Source organism: Chelon labrosus (genome assembly GCF_963514085.1).
Source record: "Chelon labrosus genome assembly, chromosome: 21".
NCBI lineage: Eukaryota > Metazoa > Chordata > Actinopteri > Mugiliformes > Mugilidae > Chelon > Chelon labrosus.
In genome coordinates this window covers 21257835-21285758 of record NC_140354.1, presented here as the reverse complement: position 1 = coordinate 21285758, position 27924 = coordinate 21257835, and the positions used below count along the sequence as shown (strand labels likewise).

At 36.8% G+C, this 27924-nt stretch overlaps 1 protein-coding gene and 1 gene segment (V, D, J or C); both read left to right on the top strand.

Moving 5' to 3' along the window:
- The window catches only part of LOC311506838 (uncharacterized protein), a 64680-nt gene that overhangs the window by 8270 nt on the left and 28486 nt on the right, over positions 1-27924 (top strand). For 2 of the 9 annotated variants that reach the window (XM_084570947.1, XM_084570945.1), the window contains exons 1-2: positions 20028-20347; positions 22921-23223. In XM_084570947.1, coding sequence (XP_084427073.1) covers positions 20212-20347; positions 22921-23223 — 439 coding nt within the window. In that variant the 5' untranslated portion in view covers positions 20028-20211. The other 7 variants (XM_084570952.1, XM_084570949.1, XM_084570946.1 and 4 more) reach the window with 7 other exon arrangements.
- Positions 23136-26284, top strand: LOC311506841 (immunoglobulin heavy constant gamma 2-like). The segment is given in 3 exons: positions 23136-24342; positions 24437-24757; positions 24895-26284.

Here is a 27924-nt window from a genome sequence, read left to right as displayed (position 1 = left end):
AATTTGTCAGACGCCGAAAAATGTGTGTGTTGCCTCAGGAAAGTGTGGTGGGGTTTTGGTAAGCGCTTGTGTCACTGTGGTATTATTATAGCAGCTGGAGTGGTTACAACACGGTGTTTCACACCATAACAAAAACCATGTTGTGTCTTTCCTGCTAATCTCAAAGAGAATGAGACGTGCTTCCAATGGTGTTGGAAATTTCCCCAAATTTCAAGATAATAAAAGAGACACAGTGTATTGTTTATGTTTGGTGCAACTGCAAATTTGGTAGTTTCCCAAAGTGAAACACCTTGGAAGGGGTTAAATATAAATGTTAAACTTTAACAAATGTGTTTTTAAAATTGAATCTAATATAAAATGCAGCACTTCATGGCAGAATCGTCTGTAGTTATAAAAAAAATATATAAATAAAATACATATATTATTAATCCACGTGTAGATATATCCCTGTTGAGGTCAAGCACAGGTTTTTGTATTAGCGTGCACCACAGTGTGGGATGGCAGCCACGGTGATAAACAGCAACACAAAAACCTGAATGTGTCATCATTCAAACCAAAGTCATTGCGCCTAATGGGAAAAGAAAAAAGATCTCTTCAGGGTTTAATTTCTCATATTTATTCAACACTAAATAAATGGCTATTTATTTCAAGAGTGAATGGACTTCACCCTAAAAACACAAATGTTATGTGTTTGTTTTAACTGTCAATATGCACATATGCAAACTTGCACATTCACTATTAAAAATAAATAAATAAATAAAAATAATAAAATCCAAAATTTTAGTATGCAGATGAGGTGATACCGTTTCTATGGGACACATAATACGTCAATATTCTATAAATCATAAACAGGAAATCATCGTTAAAACTCACACTATTATGTTTTTGTTTTGACTGCAAATAAGCACATATGCAACCGTGCACATTCAGAATTAAAAAAAGATTTTTTGTCAAAATTTTAATATGCAAACAAGGTGTTACTGTTTCTTTAGGACACGGGCTAATAATACACCAATATTCTAAAAATATTCACAAAGTAAACATAATTAAACTTGTGTGTTAAATGTGTTTTTGAAAGAGGTCAAATAAAAAATTGAGCAAAATTAGATGTTATTTCACGAGTTCATAATATTTTAGCAGTATCCCTGCTGAGTTCAAGCACAGGTTTTTGTATCAGCATACATCACAGTGATGGACTGGCAGCCACAGTGATAAATAGCAATACAAAAACCTGAACGATGACACAAAGTCATTGTGTCTAGTTGAAAAGAAAAAATCTCTTCTTGGTTTAATTTTTAATATTTATTCAACACTAAAAAAATGGCAATTTATTGCAAGAGTGAATGGACTCCACCCTAAACATCATAAAAAGGAAATCTTAACACCATCATTAAAACTCCCAATATTATGTTTTTGTTTTGGCTGCAAATATGCACATATGCAACCGTGCACATTCAGCATTAAAAAAATATTATTTCCAAAATTTAAATATGCAAAAGGTGTTACTGTTTCTTTCGGACATGGACTAATACTGTAATATTCTGAAAATATTCACGAATACAGATGATTAAACTTGTGTGTTAAATGTGTTTTTGAAAGAGGTCAAATAAAAGAAATTGAGCAAAATTAGATGTTATTTAAAAAAAATATTAAAAATTATAAATTCATATTAATGCGTGTGTAGGAGTATCCCTGCTGAGGTCAAGCATAGGTTTTTGTATTAGCATGCTTCACAGTGGATGGGGTAGCGGCCACAGTGATAAATAGCAATACAAAAACCTGAACAATGACACAAAGTCACTGTGTCTAATGGGGGGTCTCTTCATGGTTTAATTTCTCATTTAAACTGCAAGAGTAAATGGACTTCACCCTAAAAACACAAATATTATGTGTTTGTTTTAACTGCCAGTATGCACAAATGCAAACTTGCACATTCAGTATTGAAAAAGTAAAAAAAAAATAAAATCCAAGATGTTAATATGCAAATGAGGTGACATTGGCTAATAATACGCTAATAATCTAAAAATATTCACAAAATAAACATGATTAAACTAGTGCTTTAAAGTGTGTTTTTAAAAGGGGTGAAATAAAAAAAACGCAGCAAAATAAATTCATGATTCCATTGCGTATTCTGTAAAAAAATAAAAATATAAAATGAAAAAGTATTATAAAATAATAATAATGCGTGTGTAAGAGTATCCCTGCTGAGTTCAAGCGCAGGTTTTTGTATTAGCATGCATGACAGTGGATGGAGTGGCAACCACAGTGATAAATAGCAATACAAAAACCTGAATGACGACACAAAGTCACTGCATCTAGTGGAAAAGAAAAAAATCTCTTCATGGTTTAATTTTTCATATTTATTCAACATGAAAAACGGGGATATTTATTGCAAGAGTAAGTGGACTCCACCCTAAAAATCATAAAAGGGAAATCTTAACACTATCATAAATCCTCACAATATTATGTTTTTGTTTTAACTGAAAATATGCACATATGCAAACGTATACTTTAAGTATAAAAAAAGAATTTTCCAAAATTTTAATATGCAAACGAGCTGATACTGTTTCTTTAGGACACCGGCTAATAATACGCTAATATTCTAAAAATATTCACAAAATAAACATGATAAAACTTATGTGATAAATGTGTCTTTAAAATGGGGTGAAATAAAAAAAAAAGCAGCAAAATTAGATGTTATTTTAAAAAATATATAAAAAAATTACAGAATAATATTGATGCATGTGTAGGAGTATCCCTGCTGAGTTCAAGCAAAGGTTTTTGTGTCAGCATGCATCACAGTGGATGGGGTAACAGCCACAGTGATAAATAGCAATACAAAAACCTGAATGATGACACAAAGTCACCATGTCTAGTGAAAAAGAAAAAAAAATCTCTTCATGGTTTAATTTCTCATATTTATTCAACATGAGAAAAAAAGAGATATTTATTGCAAGAGTAAATGGACTCCACCCTAAAACTCATAAAAGGGAAATCTTGACACCATCATAAAAACTCACAATATTATGTTTTTGTTTTAACTGCAAATATCCACATATGCAACTGTGCACATTCATTATATATATATATATATATATATATATATATATAAATAAAATCCCAAATTTTAATATGCAAACGAGGTGATACTGTTTCTTTAGGACACGGGCTAATAATACACTAAAAATATTCACAAAATAAACATGATTAAACTTGTTTGTTAAATGTGTTTTTAAAAGGGGGTGAAATAAACAAAATGCAGCAAAATTAGATGTTATAAAATATATATATAAATAATATTTATGCATAGGAGTATCCCTGCTGAGCTCAAATGAAGGTTTTTGTATCAGCATGAATCACAGTGTATGGGGGTAGCGGCCACAGTGATAAATAGCAATACAAAAACCTGAACACAGACACAAAGTCACTGCGTCTAGTGGAAAAGAAAAAAATCTCTTCATGGTTTAATTTCTCATATTTATTCATCACAAAAAAAAGGATATTTATTGCAAGAGTAAATGGACTCCAGCCTAAAAATCATAAAAAGGAAATATTAACACCTTTAACACATTGTTAAAACTCACAATATTATGCTTTTGTTTTAATTGCAAATATGCACATATGCAACCGTGCGCGTTCAGTATTAAAAAATAATTTTCCAAAATGTTGATATGCAAATGAGGTGATACTGTTTCTTTAGGACACGGGCTAATAATATGCCAACATTCTAAAAATATTCACGAAATAAAACATGATTAAACTCATGTGTTAAATGTGTTTTTGAAAGAGGTCAAATAAAAAAAATGCAACAAAATTAAATGTTATTTTATGATTCCACTGTGGTACTGTAAAAAAAATAAAAATATTAATACATGTGTAGGAGTATCCCTGCCGAGTTCAAGCAAAGGTTTTTGTATTAGCATGCATCACAGTGGATGGGATGGCAACCACAGTGATAAATAGCAATACAAAAACCTGAATGATGACACAAAGTAACTGTTTCTAGTGGAAAAGAAAAGATCTCTTCATGGTTTAATTTCTCATATTTATTCATAATACACTAATATTCTAAAAATATTCACAAAATAAACACAATTAAACTTGTGTGCAAAATGTGTTTTTGAAAGGGTTCAAAGCAAAAGTAGAAAAACATATATTAAAAATTACAAAATGATATCAGTGCATGTGTATTAGTAGCCCTGCTGAGTTAAGCACAGGTTGTTGTATTAGCATGCATCACAGTGTATGGAGTAGCAACCACAGTGATAAATAGCAATACAAAAACCTGAATGATGATACAAAGTCAGAAAGTCTTCCCACATTTGTTGTGAGTTATTCAACAGCTGAAATAAGTTACATTTATTGGGAGGGTAACTGGGCTTTATGTGTTGTAGTTTTTTTGTTTGTTTGTTTTCCCTTAAATGAAGGAAATCCGTCACTAAAATCTAAAAAAAAGAGTTGTTCTAATTCTATTGTCACTACTGTAAAATACATGTGATACTGTGCTACAGTACATAGTAATGTCACACAACGTTTGCTGTGATAAAAAAACACACAAATATTCACACTTGTTCTAAAGTTACCAAAGAACATGGCAGAGTATTCAGACTATTAAAAATCCAATTTATTAATTCTGACATTAAACAGTTGAGAAATAAAACATGCTATCACTGTGGCCTTTAGAATCGTATCTAATTAATTTAACTGTTCTGTTTTTGTTGTTGTTTGTTGCAGGCTAAGGCAGCTCCACTGTGACGATGGTTTTTGCATCGGGACGTGTCACTGTGTATAACTGGGGGAGCCACAGTGATTGACACAGCGACAAAAACCAACACAGGTCTCGCGGCAGTTCGTGAAGCAACTGAAGGATTCGCATCCTTCAGTTGTCTTTATTTATTTATTTTTTTTTGCATTGCTCTTTTTCTCTCGCTCCTGGTCAGATTTAGGAGATGGTGATGGTTTGGGTTTGAGTGCATATTTATGCTGCCAGTTGCAATACATTAAAAAAAAAAAAAAAGAAAATGAAGAAGTCTTGTCAAAGCACACAAATCACATTCATTCAATGAATATTGCATAAAGTCCATTAAGACTGGGCTGAAACCTTATAAAATAGGTACAGGAGCCCTGAATACACAGTCTTTGCAATTTTACAGCAGACTGCATGAAAAAAAAATCTTAATGTATTTTTTTTCTCACAGTAAAGCTGTTACTGTGAGGGAATGTGGAGATAATTAAATAAAGGAACAATTCAAAAAAATTGCTGGGAACATTTTTTAATGATTTATTTCATGTGCCTTATTTATCTTATTAAAACACACTGCTGCAATTTTTCAAAAGCTGCTGAGCTTTGCGTATTTATTCACCACCTAGTAGTGCTACAGTGGGTGTAGCAGTATTTTTGCTTCATTTATTGTCCAACTCACTCGGATTAGAAGCTTCACACTACCATTCACTCTGATGTTATCCGTGCACAGCGACTCTAAAGGGACGGCGTGTTTCTCAGCAGACTTTCATGACGTTCAAGTCACAAAATAAACAACGCATTTAACCTCACTCTAAATTCATATTTTCATACAAAAATTGTAGAAATTGTCACCTAAAAAAGTAGCAGAGCATGCCCAGTGTTCACTTCTCAAACTGGAGGTAATAATTTATTCGTATACCATACATTTCCTTTCAGTTGGTTGATTTCAAATCAATTGCAAAAATGGAAAAGATAAGTGAGGTAAGCTTAGGTAAAGGGCAATTATCCTTTTCTCTTTTTTTTTTTTTTTTAATTGATGTAGTTAATTTCAAACGTTTGCTTCAAACTGTTTGACCACAGCGGTGAACCGATACCGGGCAAGTGTAAAAAATGCGACTTTCTGGAGCAGAATAAATAAATTGGGTTCAAAGGGTAAGAATGCAGTGGATAAAAAAAAAAAATAAATAATAATAATATTCTGTCTGAAAGGACTAAAAAAGGGGAACAGCAAGCATGGTGTTACGTCAGGCCAGTGGTTTTTGTGTGACTGTGTACCACTGTGTATGGTGGCTACCACAGTGAAATATAGCAATACAAAAACCTGCCCTGAACTAAACTGAAGCACAAGAAAAGAAGAACATCTGAAAATATCTCCAGCTTTGACTTTGACTATCAGAATGAAAAATAAAATAAAAAATCATAAAATTAAAAAAAAAGTATACTTGCATATCTCTAAACTAATCTTTTGTATACTGAAAAAAAAAAAAACAAAAAAAAAAACATAAATATGAAACTTGTAATAGTTAAAGTAGCGGCCAGTGTGCAGGGTGATGTTTTTGCATTGTATCAGGCCAGAGGTTTTTGTATGACTCTGCACCACTGTGAGTGGAACCACAGTGAAATATGGCAATACAAAAACCCGCCCTGGAATAAACTAAAGTCTCTCCAGACCTTTCAAAGGTAGAATTTAAAGAAAAGCATTTAAAAGCAAAATAAATAAATAATGATTGATTGCTTCTCATCTCGGAAGCTAGTGTGTTATATGAAAATATGAAAAGCCTAAAGGAAGAGGCAGCGTTCAGGGTGAAGTTTTTGTATGGGCTAGAACCAGTGTGAGACAATGGCTACCACTGTTATTCATCGTATGACAAAAACCAAAAACACAGCATCCAGTGCACGCTGCTGCTGCTGCTGACGTTCTGCTACAGTGATGGAAACGTCCGATCCATTAGATGGTTGTCGAGACATTGCACCGTGGACCAACGTGGTTAACAGGCCAACCTTTCCATAACTAGAAATGACCAAAGTTTTCAAAGCTCAGATCTGAACATTTTTTTCAGATCTGAGCTTTGAAAAAAGCGGAAAATCTTAACACGGGACTTCATTAACTTGCTTGGTTTCATACACTGATGAACATGAAAAGCTTTACGGTTAAAGCAACCGGCAGCGTGCAGGTTTTTGCGCGGGGCTGAACCACAGTGGATATGACGGCCACAGCGGTACGTCCTGTGACAAAAACCTCCACTTAAGGAGGAAATGCTGAACATGCTGTTTCCTGCGTGTGTCTTCATGAAAAAACGGCCACCCAAAGAGGTTTGAAAGAGTGAAGTGGGTTCAAACAAAAAGGGGTTTATAGATTTTATTTTTATGATGCATTTTAGAAGTTTGATTACAATGGAAACATTCAGATTCAGAAAACTTTATTTGGCACAAGTGAACAGCATGACCTGCAAGAGCCAGACACTTTTAAGGAACAAAAAGCAACAAAAAGAACAATACAAAGTATATACACACAACAAAAACTGTGCCATAAATTATCCAAACTGTTGCATAAAGTGCAAATTTAAACAGGGATTATATAGGAATCATATATTTATATATTTACTTGTTATTGCAGAGGTAATATGGGTAATAAAAATGAGAATAAATTTTTTTTAAAAAAAAAGGTGCTTGGAAAACAAAAAAAAAAAAAAGAAAAAACTGCCTACCGTGTGATCCATCAGATAGTTTCAGTGTGGACCGAGGCAGTGTGTGAAAATCACCAGCGTCTAATGAATGTGTTAACAGACTTCGGAAGCACGGATTAATTAAGGCTTGATAAAAATAAATAAATAAGGTGGCATCTGGGATTCACGCGACACAAACTGTCAGTGAGCAGTGCATCACGTCAGCCTCAAGGTTTTTGTATGACTGTGCACCACTGTGCCTGGATGGAACCACAGTGAAATATGGCAGTACAAAAACCTGAACTGAACTCCTGAACTAAACTGAAGCACTGAATGGGAAACAATCCTATTGGCCAGATCTGAGTTTAACTTTTTTTTTGGAAGGAAAAAGATATGGAGAATCTCAACGCAAGATTTCTTTTTACTTGCTTCACATTAGCAAAGCCATTAATCTGTTTTTTGCTTTTTTTTTTTGTTTTTTTTATGCGGACAAACACTAATGTGAGAAGCTCTATAGTTAAAGTGAAGGTATTTTATATTTTACTATATATTCCATCAAATAGTTTCTGTTAAGACATTTCAGTGTGAACCTTTAATTTTCAAACCTCAGTGCAATTACCCTATAGGACGTGTGCAATAACCTCACTGTTCTACTGAGTATATATGTATTTACCCCTGTGCATACTGCATAGTGTGCAGTCATTTTTTTTATATATATATAGTAATTATTGCTCATCATGTGTTGCTCTTGAGCTTTGCACAGACATTCCTATGTTCCCGTATTTTGTGTGTGTATAAAAGGCAAATATACTTTCTTTAACTAACACAATTAAGAGAAAATACCTTAGAAAGTATTTTGTTACTTGCTTCATATTAGGAATATTTTTCCGTCCTTACAAACACTAAAAGCTTCATGGCTAAGGTAGCGGGTGATGTTTTTGTATGGGGCCAAACCACAGTGGGATACTATAGCAGCCACAGCGATATATCCCATTACAAAAACCTCGCTCCACTAAAGAGGAAACGAGCCGTGTGCCCTGGTGAGGATGTTCTGCTTCCTGTCCAACAAAGCGGCCCATAAACTGCGTGTCTGGGCCGACTTCACCCTCAGCCAAAGTGCACGGGGGAGGAAATGGTCGAGACTCCAGCAGCAGTTGTAGTATAAGGAACATTAGATGGGACGTGTTTCGGCTCACGGCCTTCATCAGGGAAGGAACAAAGCTGTCTATCCAAAGACGTTTAAATGTGGAAAATACTGTGTTCTTACGCCGAGAGGGATGTCAGGACATCTTGAAAGTTTCTTTGTATTTATTTTTAACTGACATCAGTGGCTTCAGTGGTCAAGACAAATGAAGTGAGCTCAGAGGTGAAGGAATCTGCTTTTTCTTTATAATTTTTGATACTTCTCGAATGTTTGCTTCAAATTTTTCTGGACCACATTGGTGAAGCGGCCGAGGGACGAACTGGCTTCGCCATGGCAGCAGTGGACTACATCAGGTTTTTGTATGAGGGTGTGCCACTGTGGACAGTGGGAGCCACAGTGAAATATGGCAATACAAAAAACAGTCGTGATGTGAACCGAAGCACTGGAGCCAATAAAATAAATAGCAAAGAAAAATCTGCTCATCTGAAGTAGCAACCGGTGGAGGTGTAGAGGGGTGAAGTTTTTGTATGGGGTTCAACCACCGTGGGAAACTACCACACAGTGATAAACCCTGTGACAAAAACCTCCCTCCCCTTCACGGAGGAAATGCAGTGCACGCCGGTGAAGATGTTCTGCTTCTCCTTGCATGTGTCCAACTCACCTGCACGCGTTTGAATGCTGACAATATAACGTGCAACATCCGTCTGAACTTCAGTTTAATTTCGGTGTCTGCAGACTACACACAATACTAAAGAAAGGAACCATCAGTAAACAGGGCATTTTATCAGGCAAAGGTTTTTTTCATGACTGTTGGCAATACAATAACCTGAAATATTTCTTCAAAGGTTACGGTGCATCCAAGTGTGAGAAAAGAGAACCTTGAAAAATATGAAAAACTTAACTTCACAGAGAAATATAAAAAGCTTCTAAAGTTAAAGTGACAGCCAGTGTGGACAGGGACGTTTTTGTACAAGGTTGAACCACAGTGCAGCATACGACCACACTGTTACATCCTATGACAAAAACCACACTCCACTGAGTGGGAAATTATTTGTGTGTTGGTGAAGATAAAGGAAAAAATAAGCAGCTGTAAACGTCCTTCTGCTTCCTGTATGTGTCCAACAAAACCCTAACCCTAACCCTACAATTGTTTAAATGTTGACAGTACTGTGCAATTTCCACCAAATAACCGAATGGAAGCACAGTTAATATATGACAAGACAAAAACCTAAAGGAAAATGAAAGTGTGGGAAATCTGGAAAAATAATTAATAAGAATAATCCATGGACGAATATGAAAAGCTTCTGTAGTTAAAGTGACGGCCAGTGTGGAGGGGAACGTTTTTGTAAGGGGTTCTACCATAGTGCAGGATACTACGGCTACCACATTGTTGCATCCTATGACAAAAACCTCACTCCACTGAGAAGGAAATGCCGTGTGTGCTGGTGAAGATAAAGAAATAGTAGCAGTCTGTCTGCTTCCTGTATGTGTCCAACAAAGCCCTAACCCTAATTCCTAACCCTAACCCTAATGTTTAAATGTTGACAATACTGTGCAATATCCACCAAATAGCTGTTGAGACGTTTCAGTTTGGAACAAAATGGTGAGCAGATCAACTCTGTCATGACTGAGAAGTGTAATACATGTTTTTTTTTGTTTTTTTGTTTTTTTAGAAGGACATAAATAACAAATAGAATGAAAAATACTAAATTGGGACAAAGATGGACTTCAGTTTAATTGTGGTGTCTGCTGAATACATGCAGGGCTAAAATGAAACGTGCATTGTATCAGTCAAAGTTTTTTTTGTAGGATGGTGTGATATTGTGGCTGAATGGAAGCACAGTTAATATATGACACGACAAAAACCTGAAGGAAAGTGAAGCACAAAGTCGCTCTGCCTCGAGAAAATAGGAGATCAGAACTTTTAGATCTGACACTCCAGTTCTTCATAGGTTACAGTACATCCAATGGAAAAGTTTGGGAAAATAATAAATAAATAATAATAATAATCCATGGACTAGTATGAAAAGCTTCTGTAGTTAAAGTGACAGCCCGTGTGGAGGGGGACGTTTTTGTACGGGGTTGAACCGCAGGCAGGATACTACTCTAGTGGCGTATACTACACCTACCACATTGTTACATCCTATGACAAAAACCTCACTCCACTGAGAAGGAAATGCCGTGTGTGCTGGTGAAGATAAAGAAATAGTAGCAGTCTGCCTGCTTCCTGTATGTGTCCAACGAAACTAATCTAAGAAAAATCACAGAATAAATCTTGGTGATAATGAGAAGGCCTGTGTCAGGAGATCATGACTATAGCATTTATTTCATTTCTATTCACTTAGTATTATATTTACTTTAAAAATAATGAATTAAATTAATTAATAAATGCAGGTAAAAATACAGTTGTACTCAGTGGCCAGTTCATTAGGTACACTAGTTAAAACGAATGCATTCTAATATAACAGTCGTGCACTGAATCCACCTTCATGATTTGATGCTGAAACAGCATCACAACGGTGTTAATTCACCTGGATGTGCATTATAGGAGGATGTAGTTTGTGGTGCTGTTAAACTAGATTGAATTAAACACTAAAGTGTTTCTGTTATTTAGCCTAGCCCACTGACTAAAACATCAAAATAATAGGAACATACAGCACAGCCTCCAAGATGAAAACCCAGCTGAATCAACAGTTATTTTAAACTAATGCATAACATTCAGTAATACACAGGATAAGATGTTATAATCCCTTGTGCCAAAATCCCAGGCAAAACACATTTAGAGGCCCTGTTCAGCTAAGAGACCCTACCAAACCTATGCTCATATAATATGACAATTAACCTATAATCTACATAAACTAAGTAAAAGCTGCTGGCTTGTAAGTCCATTGAGCAGCATAGTTCAGACATTGTAAAACATAAACTAACTAAACGCTGCTGGCTTGTATGGCCCACTCAGCAGCTAACCATAGCTACCACGTAACAAGAAGACAACAGCAGTATGCAGCATGTCATTGGGGTTTTCAAGAGGGCACCTCCACCATAACCATAACTTAATACCATAACCTTCACAAGGCTCAGGTTTAGTTAGGATTGTTTTTAGAATGCATTCATTTTGCTGAAAGGCAATGGAAACCCCCTATTATAGTTGTACTCTGGGAAACTTTTAAAAATCACAGTCTCAAAAAAGCCTACCTTCTTTTTTTGACTTATATTAAATATGAAAAGCTTTTGTAGTTAAAGGGACAGCCAGTGTGGAAGGGGACGTTTTTGTACAGGGTTGAACCACAGTGCAGGATACTACAACGGGGGATACTACTACAACCACACTGTTACATCCTATGACAAAAACCTCACTCCACTGAGTGGGAAAATATTTGTGTGCTCGTAAAGATAAAGAACACAAATAGCGGCAGTAAACGTCCTTCTGCTTCCTGTTTGTGTCCAACAAAACCCTAACCCTAAACCCTAATTCCTAACCCTAACCCTAATGTTTAAATATTGACAATGCTGTGCAACATCCACCAAATAGCTGTTGAGACATTTCATTTTGGAACAAAATGGTGAGCAGATCAACTCTGCCATGTGATTTTTTATTTTTTTTTTAGAAGGACATGAATAACAAATAGAATGAAAAATACTAATTTGGGACAAAGATGGACTTCAGTTTAATTGTGGTGTCCGCTGAATACATGCAGGGCTACAATTTGACTGCATTGTATCAGTCAAAGTTTTTTTTGTCGGATGATGCGCCAATTTGGCTGAATGGAACCACGTTTAATATATGACACGACAAAACCTGAAGGAAAGTGAAGCACAAAGTCACTCTGCCTCGAGAAAAGAGGAGATCGGAACATTTAGATCTGACACTCTAGTTCTTCAGAAGTAACGGTACATTCAATGGAAAAGTGTGGGAAATCTGGAAAAATAAATAATAATAATCCATGGACTAATATGAAAAGCTTCTGTTAAAGTGACAGCCAGTGTGGAGGGGGACGTTTTTGTACGGGGTTGAACCACAGTGCAGCATACTACAGCGACCACACTGTTACATCCTATGACAAAAACCTCACTCCACTGAAAAGGAAATGCCGCGTGTGCTGGTGAAGATACAGAAATAGTAGCAGTAAACGTCTTTCTGCTTCCTGTGTGTGTCCAACAAAACTAATCCTGAAATAAATCTTGATGAAAATGAGAAGGCCTGTATCAGGACATCATGAACATAACATTTATTTCATTTTTATTCACTTATTTATTAATATTTTTAATAAGATAAGATAAGACATGTTTATTGATCCCACGTATGGGAAATTAACTTTTTGTCAAAATATACAAAACAAGTAATGATTGGAAAATATATACAAAAAAATAACAACAAATATAAAGACATTCTGTATATACACTGTGGTGGTGGAATAATAAATTTACAAATAAATAGATTGCTAAAAACTTTAGGAAAAACTATAAGTTGGTGAGGTAGTGGTTTGTGCAAAAAGGCAGTGCAAAAAGGCAGATATATTTGTGCAAAATGACAGTTCTTATTGATTCAGGCTGGTGTTGTACAGCCTGATGGCAGCTGGAATGAATGACCTGCGGTAGCGTTCCTTCTTGCAGCGTGGATGCAGCAGTCTGCTGCTGAAGGAGCTGCTGAGGTCTGAAACAGTCTGATGCAGTGGGTGAGAGGGGTTGTCCATGATAATAATTCAAAAGTAAAAAATGTAATGCATTTAATTAATTAATAAATGCTGGTAAAAATTCTGTTGTATTCACTGGCCAGTTCATTAGGTGAAAACCAATGAATTGATCGGATTTAATTCAACACTAAAGTGTTTATGTTATTTAGCCTAGCCCACTGACAAAAACATTGAAACAACAGGAACAACACAACAAAATTCAATAGCACTACAAACCACAGCCTGCAAGATGAAAGTGAATCAACAGTTATCAGTCAAGCTAATGCAGAAGACCATAACCTTCACAAAGCTCAGGTTTTGTGGGGGTTGTTTTTAGAATGCACTAATGTTGCATAACCCTTTATAGGCCAAGGAACCATATTTGGTCTGCGAGGTCCACCTCTGCATGACAAGTGCCTGAATCAGCACTTGACGTGTTCATTCATTTATTTTCTATACCCGGTTATTCCTGTTAAGGGTCGCGGGGGTCTGCTGGAGCCTATCCCAGCTGTCATCGGGCGAGAGGCAGGGGGTACACCCTGGACAGGTCGCCAGTCCATCGCAGGGCTAACACAGAGACATATAACCATTCACACTCACATGCACACAGGGTTGGGTCAGATTACTTTGAAATGTAATCGATTACTGATTACAGATTACATGGCAAATTTTGTAATCAGTAACGTAATCTATTGGATTACCCAAAACATGTAACGTAATCTGATTACTTTAGGATTACTTTTTACACAACTTGTACAAGACATACACAATCTTATTTTCCTCTGTCTTTAATTCAAAGTTGTGGCGATGTTGCCAAGTACTGAACGTATTTTTGCCGACTGGAACAGGTCTATTCCCAGATAGCAAGAGGCTGGCGGACCACCGTCAGCCCACTGGGGATAGACCTGGCAGTCCGCTGGAGTTTTGCTCCGGTTCACTGGCGGTCCGCGAGCGAGTTGTCGTCAAATGCCCCAATATTTTGTCACTATTGGTCTAAAACCTTTTTCATTTATTCAGTTATACTTCATCCATCACTTTAATAACATTTCATGTATTTTCTTAATATTCATGATAAGTTAAATTTCAAGAGATGGTGGACCACAAGTGGCATGCCACCAGCGGTCTGCTATCTGCCAATCTGTTTTTTTGCTATCTGGGTTGGTTGACGTTGACGGTTCCTCCATCTTGGGTTTTGATTTGAACCTTTTTCTTGTCAAGAAACTACACAGGCAAATGGATGATAATGACATCTAGTGAACAAACAAATGGGCTGCTTGTCAAATGAAAACACTGGCTAGGCTATCATAAAAAAGTTGCATTGTTTGCATGATAAAATGTAATCAGGTAATCCCCAACAATGTAAATGTGATCTAATTATGCATTTTTGTATTGTAGTCTGGGCTGATTACAGTTACTTGATTTTTGTAATCTGATTACGTAATCTAGATTACATGTAATCAGTTACTACCCAACCCTGCATGCACACCTACGGCCAATTTAGAATCACCAATTAACCTAATGAGCATGTCTTTGGATGGTGGGAGGAAGCCGGAGAACCCGGAGAGAACCCACGCAGACACAGGGAGAACATGCAAACTCCACACAGAAAGGCCAGCCGGCCCATGGATTCGAACCGGCACTTGACATGTTCTAATGGTCTAAATACATGTTTACATTTGTTTACCATTTAAGGGCAAGGAACCATATATGTTAAATTCATTTACCTCGATCTTCTATATGAAAATGAAAATCTCTGAAAATTGTCACTAAAGTAAAAACGTCTTCTTATGCTCTACAATAACACTCGGGTTGAAATTTAGAATTTCAACTTCAATGAGTGCCCTATTAAGGGATAAGAGGTTGTCACTGTGCATGTAGTGGGAGCTGGGAGTCAGTGTTAAAAGGCACTAAAAACCCTATTATAGTTTTACTCCCTCAGAGAAGACTACTTGGATTTCTTTGTAACTATCTTTCTTTCAGTTTAATCAGAAAAGATAATATACCGTATTTTGCATAATGACAAAACAATATTTTATCTCCAAAACAGTTTAAAGCAAAAGTTTCAAATTTAAGTAAATAGTCACAGGATCAACCAGCCATTTATTTATCAGACTAATTAGTCAAATGTGTCTTAATCTTCCAGACTGTTAAAGATGCTTTTAAAATTGTCATGTGAGTTCAGACTGCACACAGTTTTGGACTTGTGGCTGGCAATGTCTTTACTGGTTAATATTTATGTAACAGGAAACAATCCTTCACCGCAACAGGTGCTTCCGCAACCACTTAAACTGAAACTCTGGGCTGAAAGCCGAAAGCTGATAACACATGGAAACACATTACAGCAAAGAAGGCAGAAGAGAGTGGATTTGTATGTTTGCAATGTGAATAATTAAACTAATAAATTTAACAGAAATGGTTTGCTTAAAACAACACATTCTGAACCAGTTGTAATCCTCGATATTGATGACTTGTGATTAAGATTAAATGAATGTTTTTAGTTTTTTTTTTTATTTTGTTGTTTTTTGTCAAATAAATGTAAATGATCAAATGCATGTTTGTGTTTGTGATGCTTCCTGTCTTGACCAGGGCGTTCTTGTAAAAGAGACAGATTTTGTACACTAAAACTCTAAATATACGTTCAGACTGCCAGCTGTTTGTTGGCGTGTCCAGACTGAATCCAGATCAATTAAAAAAATGTCTGGACCGCAACACAACAAAATCCAATTTCTGCAAACCAGGCCCATTGCCACAGATGCATCTCAAATGCAACAACGATGTCAAATCAGAAGAGCGGAATTCAAGCTCATCCAAACAACATGGAGAACAATAGACAGTCGTTGAAATGTTTGGTGACTTTTTTCATGCAAGGTTTCTGTACAGAAAAATCTGGAAGGAACCTCTCAGAACAAGACATTTAATTACTGAAGACTACATTGTTATCACAACCTTGTCTGTGAAGGTTCTCACTCATCTAGGTCATGGTATATCCCAAAAAATGTTTCAGAAAGATAACTGGACTTTATTGAGAAGACGTTCCGCTACTCATCCGAGTAGCTTCTTCAGTGCTAAGGTATTAGTGGGAAGTTGAGGATTACATAGGAAACGTTAAAGGCTAGATACTTACATGTCGTTGACGGGGTCTCTATGTTCCTGCCTCTTTACCTTTGGATCGTGCTGTAACGGCCCATTATCAGTCAACAATACAGTCCTAACTTCTGTCCACAAGAAGTTTCAATCCCATTCACATCTTGAGACTGGAGCCTGTGGCTGATAATGGCAGCGACAGGTAAGCTACTAGTCATGCTAGTTTTTGGTCATTAACAGAAAAAGTCAAGCAAGTTTCTGGTGGGTTATACCCACAGATGTTTAAACCTCAACTTCCCACCAGTCCATTAGAACTGAAGAAGTCCTACCTTTCTTTAACTTTTTTTTTTTTGTATACACAGCAAGCTTTGCAAATGTCCCGGACACCTGGATACACAAATCCAATCTGATTTCTCGCAAATGACAAAGAGGGCAGTCTATCTGAAAGGTAGTAGTGAAGAAACATGTCAACATTGCCTGCTGACTGAAGAAAGTCTTAGACTGAACATTGTGTTAACAGCATCATTTCAGAATACATACTACATGCAAGCTATGACCTGATAAGAGCAAGTTGAAACTTGCAAGCCCTAGTAGTTAAGGCCCAAAATGTTGGCAAACCAGCCAAACCTCTCATATACATTCAGTAGATTTGGTAGTCAAAGGACGAGGCCAGCAAAGAGTTTCCAAGATTCATCTTCTGTAACTGCTTGTCATGTGAAGGGTCGCAGGGAGGCTGGAGCCTATCCCAACTGTCACTGGGCGAGAGGCGGGGTACACCTGGAGACAGAGAGACAGACAACCATTCACACTTACACGCACTTACATTTAGAATCACCAATTAACCTAACGAGCACATCTTTGGATGGCGGGAAGAAGCCAGAGCACCTGGCAGAACATGCAAACTCCACACAGAAAGGCCCCAGTTGGCCCATGGATTCAAACCCGGAACTTTGGCTGTGAAGCATCAGCATTAACCACCACACCGCTGTGCCGCCCCGAGTTCCCAAGATCAAAAAAACTAAAACAATCCTAATTTAAAAGTGAAGAACCTTACTATATAAAAGAAAGATCATGTGTGGGAAGGGCAGATACTGTATATGGCAACCCAGATACAAAATCAAAACCTGAGACAACCCAGAATAGTCAGTGAGTCAATAAAGGTCTTCAGAAACACAGGTGAAGGTGTAGCAGCTGCCAGTGAGTGGATACCTTCATGATGAGCAGGCTGGGTTCACTGCCAGTACTGTGGCACTCAAAAAAAAAAAAAAAATGAAAATATCAGGACAAGTATCTCATGGTAGTTCTTGGGTGAAAGTTTTTTTAGAAAGGTTGTTGGCAAGGCTTACGTAAGTATACGCAAAGAGTGAGGGGTAAAGTCAATAAAACTTAACAGGACAGGACAGAACTACGCAAGCAACTGAACAAATACAGCAGTAGTAGCATGGGATATCTCATATAGGTGAAGCCTGGTATGGTGGTAGTGGTTTGGCACATGGAAGACACCGAACAGAGAGGTTGGTGTCTTAGGGATAAAGTCAAGGGATTCAACACTAGGCAGAAGCCGGTGCAGTTTCACCTAATGGGTGGTGGAATTACTCATTTGCTGTGTGGCAGGATTAGCGTTTAGCTTGACTGCCGTAAAAACACAGGATTTCAACTCGACGTTCTCTGTCAGGACACAATCTTTTTGTATTCTTGTGATTCTTGTGAACAACTTGCATTAAGAAATAACTTAAAGCTTGACAAGACATTGCTTCTTTACACATTTGTTCATTTATTTTATTCATTTTCTGTAACGGCTTGCCCTCTGGAGGGTCGCTGGGGGGCTGGGGCCTGTCCCAGCTACCAGAATCACCACCTAATCTAACCAGCATATCTTTGGACAATGGGAGAAAGCTGGAGTACCTGGACAGAACCCACACAGACACAGGGAGAACATGCAAACTCCACACAGAAAGGGCCCAGTCGGAAACGGATTAAAACCCAGAACCTGTTAACAGGGTGAGACAGGCTCCTGGAAAAGATCTGGAGTGGGTTGATTTTACCCGTAAGCAGCATCTACTACTCTCAGTCAGTTCAACGCAGGTTCACTATCTCCAGAGACAACAACAGAGAAAAGCTGTGACTGCAGAGGAACAGTCTGAATGTTGTGAGTCACTGTCCATCTGTACAGTGAACGATTCCCCATCATCTCTGCTCCACTTGGTTGAATCAAAGCAGACAGTATATCGCTGTACACTTCAGAATTCATCCAACTGCTTCTGTCTTCCCTCACCTCCTCAATAAACACTAGTAACCCAGTATCATCGTGGGGCCACTCATGAGTCACATTATCCACTGTGTTTTACAGATGATGATGTATTCTTCTGATCATGAGTTCCTCTTGTCGTTCTGGTACAGGTTGATCAGAGGTTTTTCTACCAAAAGAACACTAAATATACACAATACATAATATAATAAAACATGAGATGCCTCCAGGGGTGTTCCCTACAACAGATCAAGTGAGCATGCACAAAGAATACTGCCGAAAACAAGGACTTAAGTGCAACACAGATCTGTTAATATCCTCAACTCATAATGCCTGAATCAATCTGTTTTCATGAACTCCATGCTGCAGGAGCTGGAGGCAACACAGGATCTGATAAAGAGGAAGTTCTCTCTAACTGCTGGTGGCAAATTTTATGTAACCCAGACCACAGGAAGTGGATATCACAAGGGAAATAATATAAAATAGCACAGGGGGAATTGCTTTGTCAGTGAATGCTTTGCTGGGTTTAAACTGAATAAGTATTTGTATTAGAAGAAGAGTGAATTATATCACTGTGACGGCTACTTTGACTACTGGGGGAAAGGAACCCAAGTCACAGTGACTTCTGGTAAGTAATAATCGGATATATTTTGAGAGAAGCGAATTTGGTATTTTTTGTCAGATTTATCATTAAATGTGTCTTAAATTCTGGATGAAAACTAGGATTTGATCTGCAGCTTAAAATCTGGGCAAAAAATAGGTATGACCAAGTGTTTATTTAATTTAGTAGAATGCTGAATCAGTTGGCACAAGCTGTGGGATATTTTTGCACTAAAGTGCTATTGAAGCGTATGGCTGTGCTACTACTTTGACTACTGGGGAAAAGGGACCACGGTGACCGTCACATCAGGTAAAAAATAGCTTTTCTTCCTCCGCAATAACAAACCGTGATAATTTAACATTTTAATGTAGAATTTTAGATGTCACCATCTAAAATTCTTCAAGGCGCTTGTTTTTGTATGTTGGATGTGTTGAGATATTACACTGTGACGATGCTTTTGACTACTGGGGAAAAGGAACCATGGTGACCGTCACATCAGGTAAAAAAGGCATTTCACCTTCGTGTTAAAAAGAACATAATCATTTGACAGTTCAATGCAGAATTTTTAGGATGTCGTCGCCAATGGCATCTTTAAGGTCAACGTTTTTGTATGTTGGGTCTGTTGGGATATTATACTGTGACGCTGCTTTTGACTACTGGGGAAAAGGAACGATGGTGACCGTCACATCAGGTAAAAAGAAAAAAATTTCGTCTCCATGTAGACTTTTTAGCCGTCTGTGGCTTTAGCAGCATCTTTAAGGTGGTTGTTTTTGTATGTTGGATGTGTTGAGATGTTGTACTGTGACAATGCTTTTGACTACTGGGGGAAAGGCACGATGGTGACGGTCACATCAGGTAAGTCGATCAAATTATTTCTCTCTAACGTATACATTTTGATTTAAAAACATATTTTTTGTTTTGTTTTTTAACATGCGCCGTTGTGGCACAGTGCTGGAATCCTGTCAAATGTGTCATAATCTTCCAACTTTTCTAGCGAAAAACTTTTATGTTAAATCAGAATTTGCAAAAACCTACAAAGAAATAATGGCATATGGTAGAAAATCAAAACCATGGCCAGTGTCTAAATCTGGGGAGCAGGTTTTTGTATGCAGTGGTTAATAATTTGTTAGACTGTGACTACGCTTTTGACTACTGGGGAAAAGGCACAACGGTCACCGTCACCTCAGGTATGAAATTTTATTATTTCCAATTATAGAAATAAATTTCTAACCATGCCATAAAAAATATTTACGATCGTTTTTTTTTTTTGTTTTTTTTTTATGTGGTTCCAAGTTTGGGCCATCAGTATTCTGTGGCCTGACTGTGAATCTGGCAAAAGAAAATTAACTGTTTGGCTGTTTAATTAACTCTAACAACAGATAATTATATTAGATTTCTTCCAAATTTTCCAAAAACCAAATTATACAACGTGGAGTTTTAGGATATGGTAGTAAAGAGTTTTTGTGAGAAGCGTGAATAGACTTTCTTTACTGTGACTACTGGGGTTTCGACTACTGGGGAAAAGGCACCATGGTCACCGTCACCTCAGGTATGAAATTTTATTATTTCCAGTTAAAGAAACTAATTTCTAACCATGCCATAAAAATATTTACAATCGTTTTTTTGTGGTTCCAAGTTTTGGTCATCAGTATTCTGTGGCCTGGCTGTGAATCTGCCAAAAAAACTGTGAACTGTTTGGCTGTTTAATTAACTTTAACAGATTTCTTTTAAATCTTCCGAAAACTAAATTATACAACGTGGAGTATTAGGATATGACAGTGAAGAGTTTTTGTTATGAGTGTGAATAGACTTTCTTAACTGTGACTACTACGAAGCTTTTGACTACTGGGGAAAAGGCACCATGGTCACTGTCACCTCAGGTATGAAATTGTATTATTTCCAGTTAAATAAATACATTTCTAACCATGCCATAAAAATATTTACGATCGTTTTGATGTGGTTCCAAGTTTTGGTCATCAGTACTCTGTGGCCTGATTGTGAATCCGTCAAAAAGAAATTTAATTGTCTGTCTGTTTAAGTAACTCTGTGGACAGATAATTATTTTAGATTTCATTTAAATATTCCAAATAAAAAAAATACTAACTAAACCAAACATGAAGTAACAGAATCTGTCGGTAAAGAGTTTTTGTGAGAAGCGTGAATAGACTTTCTTAACTGTGACTACTGGGGTGCTTTTGACTACTGGGGAAAAGGCACCATGGTCACAGTGTCGTCAGGTAAGAATTCAGTATTTGCTGCTTAAAATCTGCACTGGTTAAACTTTTTAAATGTCATATTTTAGTTATCACCTAATTGGTCACTATGTCAGGTCTCACTTCAAAAGTTACTCATTCTGGCAAAGTAATTGAAGTAACAAGTCAACATTCTCAAATATAATAGTGGATATTAATGTCTAGCGTACACGGTGAGACTAATTAAATGTTAAAGTAGGTTTTCGGAGTTCCCCATTAGTAGATTAGCTTTTTATACTGACTGGCTGAGTAGATTCAGCACTGTGCTACTACGGTGCTTTTGACTACTGGGGAAAAGGCACGATGGTAACCGTCTCATCAGGTAAGAACACAATTTAATCGCATTCATAACCTCTGAAATTGAATCAATTTAAGTGATTTTTGTAAAAGATATCGTGAATTCAAAGACAGTTGATGGTTAAATGTTTAGCGACTTTACATCTGCCTTCATTCAGTGTCAAACAGAGCATCCTAATTGTGAATTTAAAATAATTTATTAATTTATATACAAAATAGGAAAAGCTGAAAAGGTTATATTAATGACAGCGGTCGATCCGGATGCAACAAATAGCTTCAAATACTTGGATAAAGGTTTGAGTATGGTGGACATAAAATGTCCACATTTAAAATTTTAAAGTCTGTTGATGGTGTGTATTTTTTGATGGCTGTGGTTTTTAGTTGTATTTGTATTTACTGTTTGTTCTTTTGTGCCCTTAAAAAAATAGGAAAATCAGGATCCCACAGTGTGTTTTTCAAAGTTTTAAACGATAACTGTTCCACTCTTTTTTCATTAGAATATTGTTAGTCCAAATATTTATTTATGCCTTCATTCAATTTCCAAAAATCACTTTATTGTCCAACAATTTAAAATAACATTTAAAATAACCATAAATGATTTGAATGAATATTAAATGAACAAACAATCTCACCTAAATCTGTTCATTTTTGTGTTGTGTATGGATGACACATAGTTTCTGCATTTGACTTTTCAAATGTCATTCATGCTGTTTGATTTTGTATGTCTGTGTTTTTTATTGTGTTTTTATAAAGATTTGTGCTTTGGTCCCATTGAAATATGAGAAAATGAGGTTCCTTCAATGCGTTTTTTTAAGGTTTTTTAATAATAATTGTTCCATCATTTTCATTTATATTTATTAGAATATATTTATTTTAAATTCCGGTTAGTTATTGTCCAAATTGTGCATTTAAAATAAAAAAAACAGTGTATATGTAGAGTAACTTGGACAAATATTAATGAAGGAAACATCTTCTGACAAAGTGAAAAAAGAAAAGGTTTGTGTATATGATGCCCACATTTTAACATTTTAAAGGTCATGCTGTGCATTTTTAATGACTTTTTTAATTGTTTTTTAATTGTATTTTTTGTTTGTACCTCTGTCAATGTGTTTTCAGTTGAAGCGGCTTCTCTTCAAAACATTCTTCACAAAAACAGCTTGTTGTGTTATTTAATGTGTTTTTTGTGTTAAAATTGCACCGTTGTTTTTCAGGATCTACAACTCCAGCTCAGCCAACGGTTTTTCCTCTGATGCCCTGCTCCTCTGAGACCGGTGAAACGGTCACTCTTGGCTGTCTTGCCAACGGCTTCACACCAGCCACGGTGACTTTCTCTTGGACCAAAGGCACGGACGCATTGCAGGACTTCATTCAGTACCCCTCAATGCAGCAAGGGAGCGCCTACACGGGAGTTAGTCAGGTCCAAGTGAGGCGGCAGGACTGGGACAATCGTCAGCAATTCAAATGTCTTGTGCAGCATACTGGCGGGAATGGACAAGTAATTCTTCAGAAGAGAAGTAAGCCTTATGCTAAATAATTTATTACTTTTTTCCACAGGACTGGACAGGACAAAAATGTATTAGTTGTGATTGTCGGTTAACTAAGGTATAATACAGTATCAAATGCAGTAACATAAATCAAAGATGATACTGCTACTTAAATTAATTATACTAGTTAATGAGTTTGCTGATAAGGATAAACTTTGAGGTTTACTTTGAGGTTGACATTGTCCCAGGTGAACTGATTATGAGCTATTTTGGAAACAAGTACAACTTTTAGCGGATGAAATACTTTAACTCGGTCCTTGGTTTGGGGAGGTTAAAGCTTGCTCTTGTGTATTCGGCTTCAGACTGTTTTATTCTTCACTAACACACCCTGTGTCTCCTGTGTCTGAGTACTGTGGTGTGTTCTGCTTCGTTCCATTTCCATCCATTCTGCATAATCCCCTGCCTGCCTCCACTTCCACTCTTGATCTTTAACATTCACCTGAAATCTGCGTTTTTTTTTTATGCTTGCCAGACAATGTATATGCAGAAGCAAGCATCAAAGCTCTGCTCCTCAGTTATATAATCTCATGACTATGAAAATCTTATTTCCTTCTTTATGCACACACAAAAAAAAAATAAAATAACAGTATTGAGGAGAAACGTGTGCTAGTTACAGAACATACATTGTTCTCGCTTGTTATATTGTGACTTCAAGCACATTGTTCTGGCTTCTGCATATATATATTAATGTCCCTGCTTCTGCATTTAATATATATATATATATTTGTGTATGTCTTTGTTTTTCAGGCGTGTATTATAAGTCGCCAAATCTTACAGTGTCCTCCTCTGAGGAGGGCGATAAGGCTACCTTCTCCTGCTTTGCCAAAGATTTTTCACCAAAAGACTTTGAGTTGAAATGGCTGAAAAATAATGTTGCGGTCACCACCGGAGATGTCCAGACCATGGCACGTTCTGAAAGAAAACAGGTCTCAGGTGAAACCGTGTACAGCGTGGCAAGTTTTCTCACTGTGCCAGTCACGCAGTTGGACGATACGCCCTTCACGTGTCAGTTCAAGGGGAAAGGGGAGAACGACGCTGAAGTACTGATACCAAAAAATTCAACTGCGGTTATCAAAGACAATTGTCAGAGTGAGTAAACTTATTGTAAACTTATACTTTGAAACATTTCTGCGCATTTCTATGTTGGTTCTCTTCATTAATTGTTGGTTGTTTTGTTATTCAGACGATGCCCAAGCATGTCCGGAGCCCGATGCAGATATAAGTATCATAAGCCCAACAGGTGAGGACATGCTTCTCAACAGAAAAGGAATTCTTACATGTCAAGTGGTGGTAAAGGTTGGAAAATTTGAGGAGATGCTGTGGGAGAAGGGTGGAAGTGAAGTAGCTGGCTCCGTAATGAAAAACAAAAATGGAAAGACAGGCACATTCACCAGTACAACTTCAATCACTTATGACGAATGGGTCTCAGGGACCAAATTCGTCTGCTCTGTTAAACTCGAGGACTGGCTGGAACCAGAGAAGAGACATTACGTACGGTTTACAGGTAAGAAAACTATTCAGCAACTGTCCACCAACAGTCATTATGTATTCATCTGATCCTGACTTCAAACACATGAAGAACGTTATGTCTTTGTGTATTATCTGTGATACAGGGTCTAATTGTTCTCTCGTTCTTTGCAGGAGGACAGGTTGTGCGTCCTTCAGTGTTTATGCTGCCTCCAGTAGAACACATTAGAAAAAATGAGGTGACCCTGACTTGCTATGTGAAAGACTTCTATCCTCAGGAGGTTTTCGTGTCTTGGCTTGTTGATGACGAGGTTCCAGATTCAACATTTGATTTCAGTACCACAGAGCCTATAAAGAGCAACGGGGGGTACTCCACCTATGGCCAGTTATCCATGAACGTCACGCAGTGGCAGCAGACTGATGTGGTGTACAGCTGCGCAGTCTACCACCAGTCTGTGGCCAACACAACTAAAGCCATCATCAGGTCCATTGGATACAGAACATTCGAAAACACCAACATTGTCAACCTCAACATGAACGTCCCTGACACGTGCAAGGCCCAGTAGATGTGACTGTGTGTCGCTGCGTCTTCTGTCGTTTGTTGTTTAATGTGTGTTGCTCGTGATATGACATTGTGTTTGTGTGTGTTTAAAGCAGATTCAAAATAAAATAAAAAAAAAAAACTTTGCAACTCTGTTGGTGTCTGTCGCATTGTTCATGTCTTTATTGAACCGGTGTTTGTTTTTACACGTTTGTCGTCTGCACTGTAATGCAACACTAATTAGGTCTGCATATTGCATAACAATAATACACTGAAACTCTTAAACTATATTTAGCACCACATCACTAACACATTAAATCATATGAATTACAGGCTACAGGATTTACACATTGTGCATTAACACTGCTTCTGTGACTTGTCTGTGTGTGCCTGTGTTTCCTCTACTGGGTCCTGCACCCCCAGTGTGACAGATAATTGTCTGAGGTCCAACTCCAATGGTTCACAAGTCAAGCACTAATAATGACGTCCTTCAAAAGCAAGTCAGGATCACTGTAACTTAATAACACATTTGGGGGAAAACTTTTATGTCTTGTTGAAGCTAGTCACTCTGATTATCTTTGTGAAGGTTGTCGGCCATCCATGACATCGTATGTGCAAAAAAGCCAAAAAAGAGGGCAACTAGAGTTTCCTGAAGATGTTTTGCCACACATCCAAATAGCAGAAGAACTGAAGCAACCTGGATGAAACGTCTTCAGGAAACAGCTGCCCTAGTTTTCTGCTTTTTTGGATCAGCAGTACAATAAATATATTTCCCAATTAGAGGAGATGAATTTCAGAATTTAAGGAACATTATCTCACGTGGGTTTTTTTTGTTTTTTTATGTTTTGTTTTTTACTGGGTGTGGATTAACCCAATATTTACTGTACAGTACATCCAGATGTCCCGGCTTTTATAACCTACTGCAACAAGGACCCAGAGGGAGAACAAGATAATATGGGAAAGACGGCCATCACCTTCATCTTTCTCTTCCTCATCACTCTGCTGTTTTCCATCGGAACCACTGCTCTGAAGGTAACAGTACATTCACACGTGCACAGGTTTGGGCATAAAATACCTGAAAGTAGAGCGGCAGCACGTAGTAATCCTCATAAATTTATCAGATCTGATGTTGAGCTGTGACTGCTTGACCTCTGTGTAGGGTATATACAAATTCTACACACCGCCATAAAATAATCACCAGGTTTTTTGTGATGTGAAGAAATTAAACAAAGATAAATCGCAAGAAGAAATGATATGCTTTTATTTTTATAATTTTAACTTGTGCGATGATGCTGGAAACCAGTGTTAAACATTTAAGAGAATGAGATAAAAAAAATATATATAAAATATTTTCTTTAGACACTTGACTAGATATATTCTCCAACTAAATTAATACTTCATTTTATTGCAACAACTTTTGGATAAAAGTATAGGAGCGTGGCACATCTCAACTATTATATTATATTATATTTATATTTTATATATCCCCACTCTAGTTTGCAAATAAAAATGTATCTCCTCATCGATTTTCATTTTTATATATATTTTTATATAACTTTTTTCTGAAGTCTTTCCCAGTGGGTTTCACTGGTATTGTATAAGTTGAAATGTATAGAATTAAGGGACAAAAGTTCAGATTTGTCTTTGTTGTTTTTTTTTTTTTTTTTTTAACATCACAAAAATATGCAAATTTAGCAGGAGTACAGACTTTTTTATATCCTGCACTTAGAGCTTTATATGCTGCACTGTTATAATTCTAGAAAGAAACTGTTAACGCTCATGAACACATTAACAATTTAAAGCATAAAAAATGGTGATCTTTGAATAAACTAAAAAAAGAGGAATCGCCACTGTGAAGTTAATAGTTTTATGCATGAGAGCAATCATTGTAAAAGAGTTTTGTTTTTGCATTTTTGCACGTACAATATTATCCCAAAATCTAAGCCCATTAAGCTAATCTGTCAAATAACGGCAAGATAGTTTTTTGATTGCAGCATATGTTGAGTTATTTAATAAAGTCATCTTCATTAAATAATAATAATAATAATAATGATAATGATGTAATGTGTATATCAATACAGAAATTTTTACTGGAAATATAAAGGGTGCAAATGTATTTATTCATGTATTTTCTAATCTCTTCCAGATCAAATAAAACAAGGGGAATATATAAGAAGAGTTTTCTGTAAAAACAAAGGCAAAAAAAAATGCATTTTTCTTTTAAACTTTGAGTATCATGTAAGTAGTCTTGACTGTCATTTCTTTGTCATTTTAATTACAAAACATTTTGTCTTTTTTTGAAAAACTAAATAAATGTTTAAATGAAGATAACCACTGATGCTTCTCCTCCAACTTATTTTCTCCCTCAGTACTCACAGCAGTGTTAACTATTTTTGTACCCTGTTATGTACATCGCTTCCTCAGCACCTGGAGCCAACAGCCCAACTCATTATGTAAATTGGGACTTTTTACAGTCGGCTGCCTTTTGAGTCTTTTCTTACAAGACTCGAGAACTTTGGCAAAGTCACGAGAAGCGCCTGGAGTCATAATGCATGCAAAACAACGCAAGATATTTAAATGTGTGTGCTCTGTTGCTCTTACTGGCATGACCACACCTCACACCTGGCGTCTGCGATGCTCCGTTGCTCTTTGTGCTGTTTCAC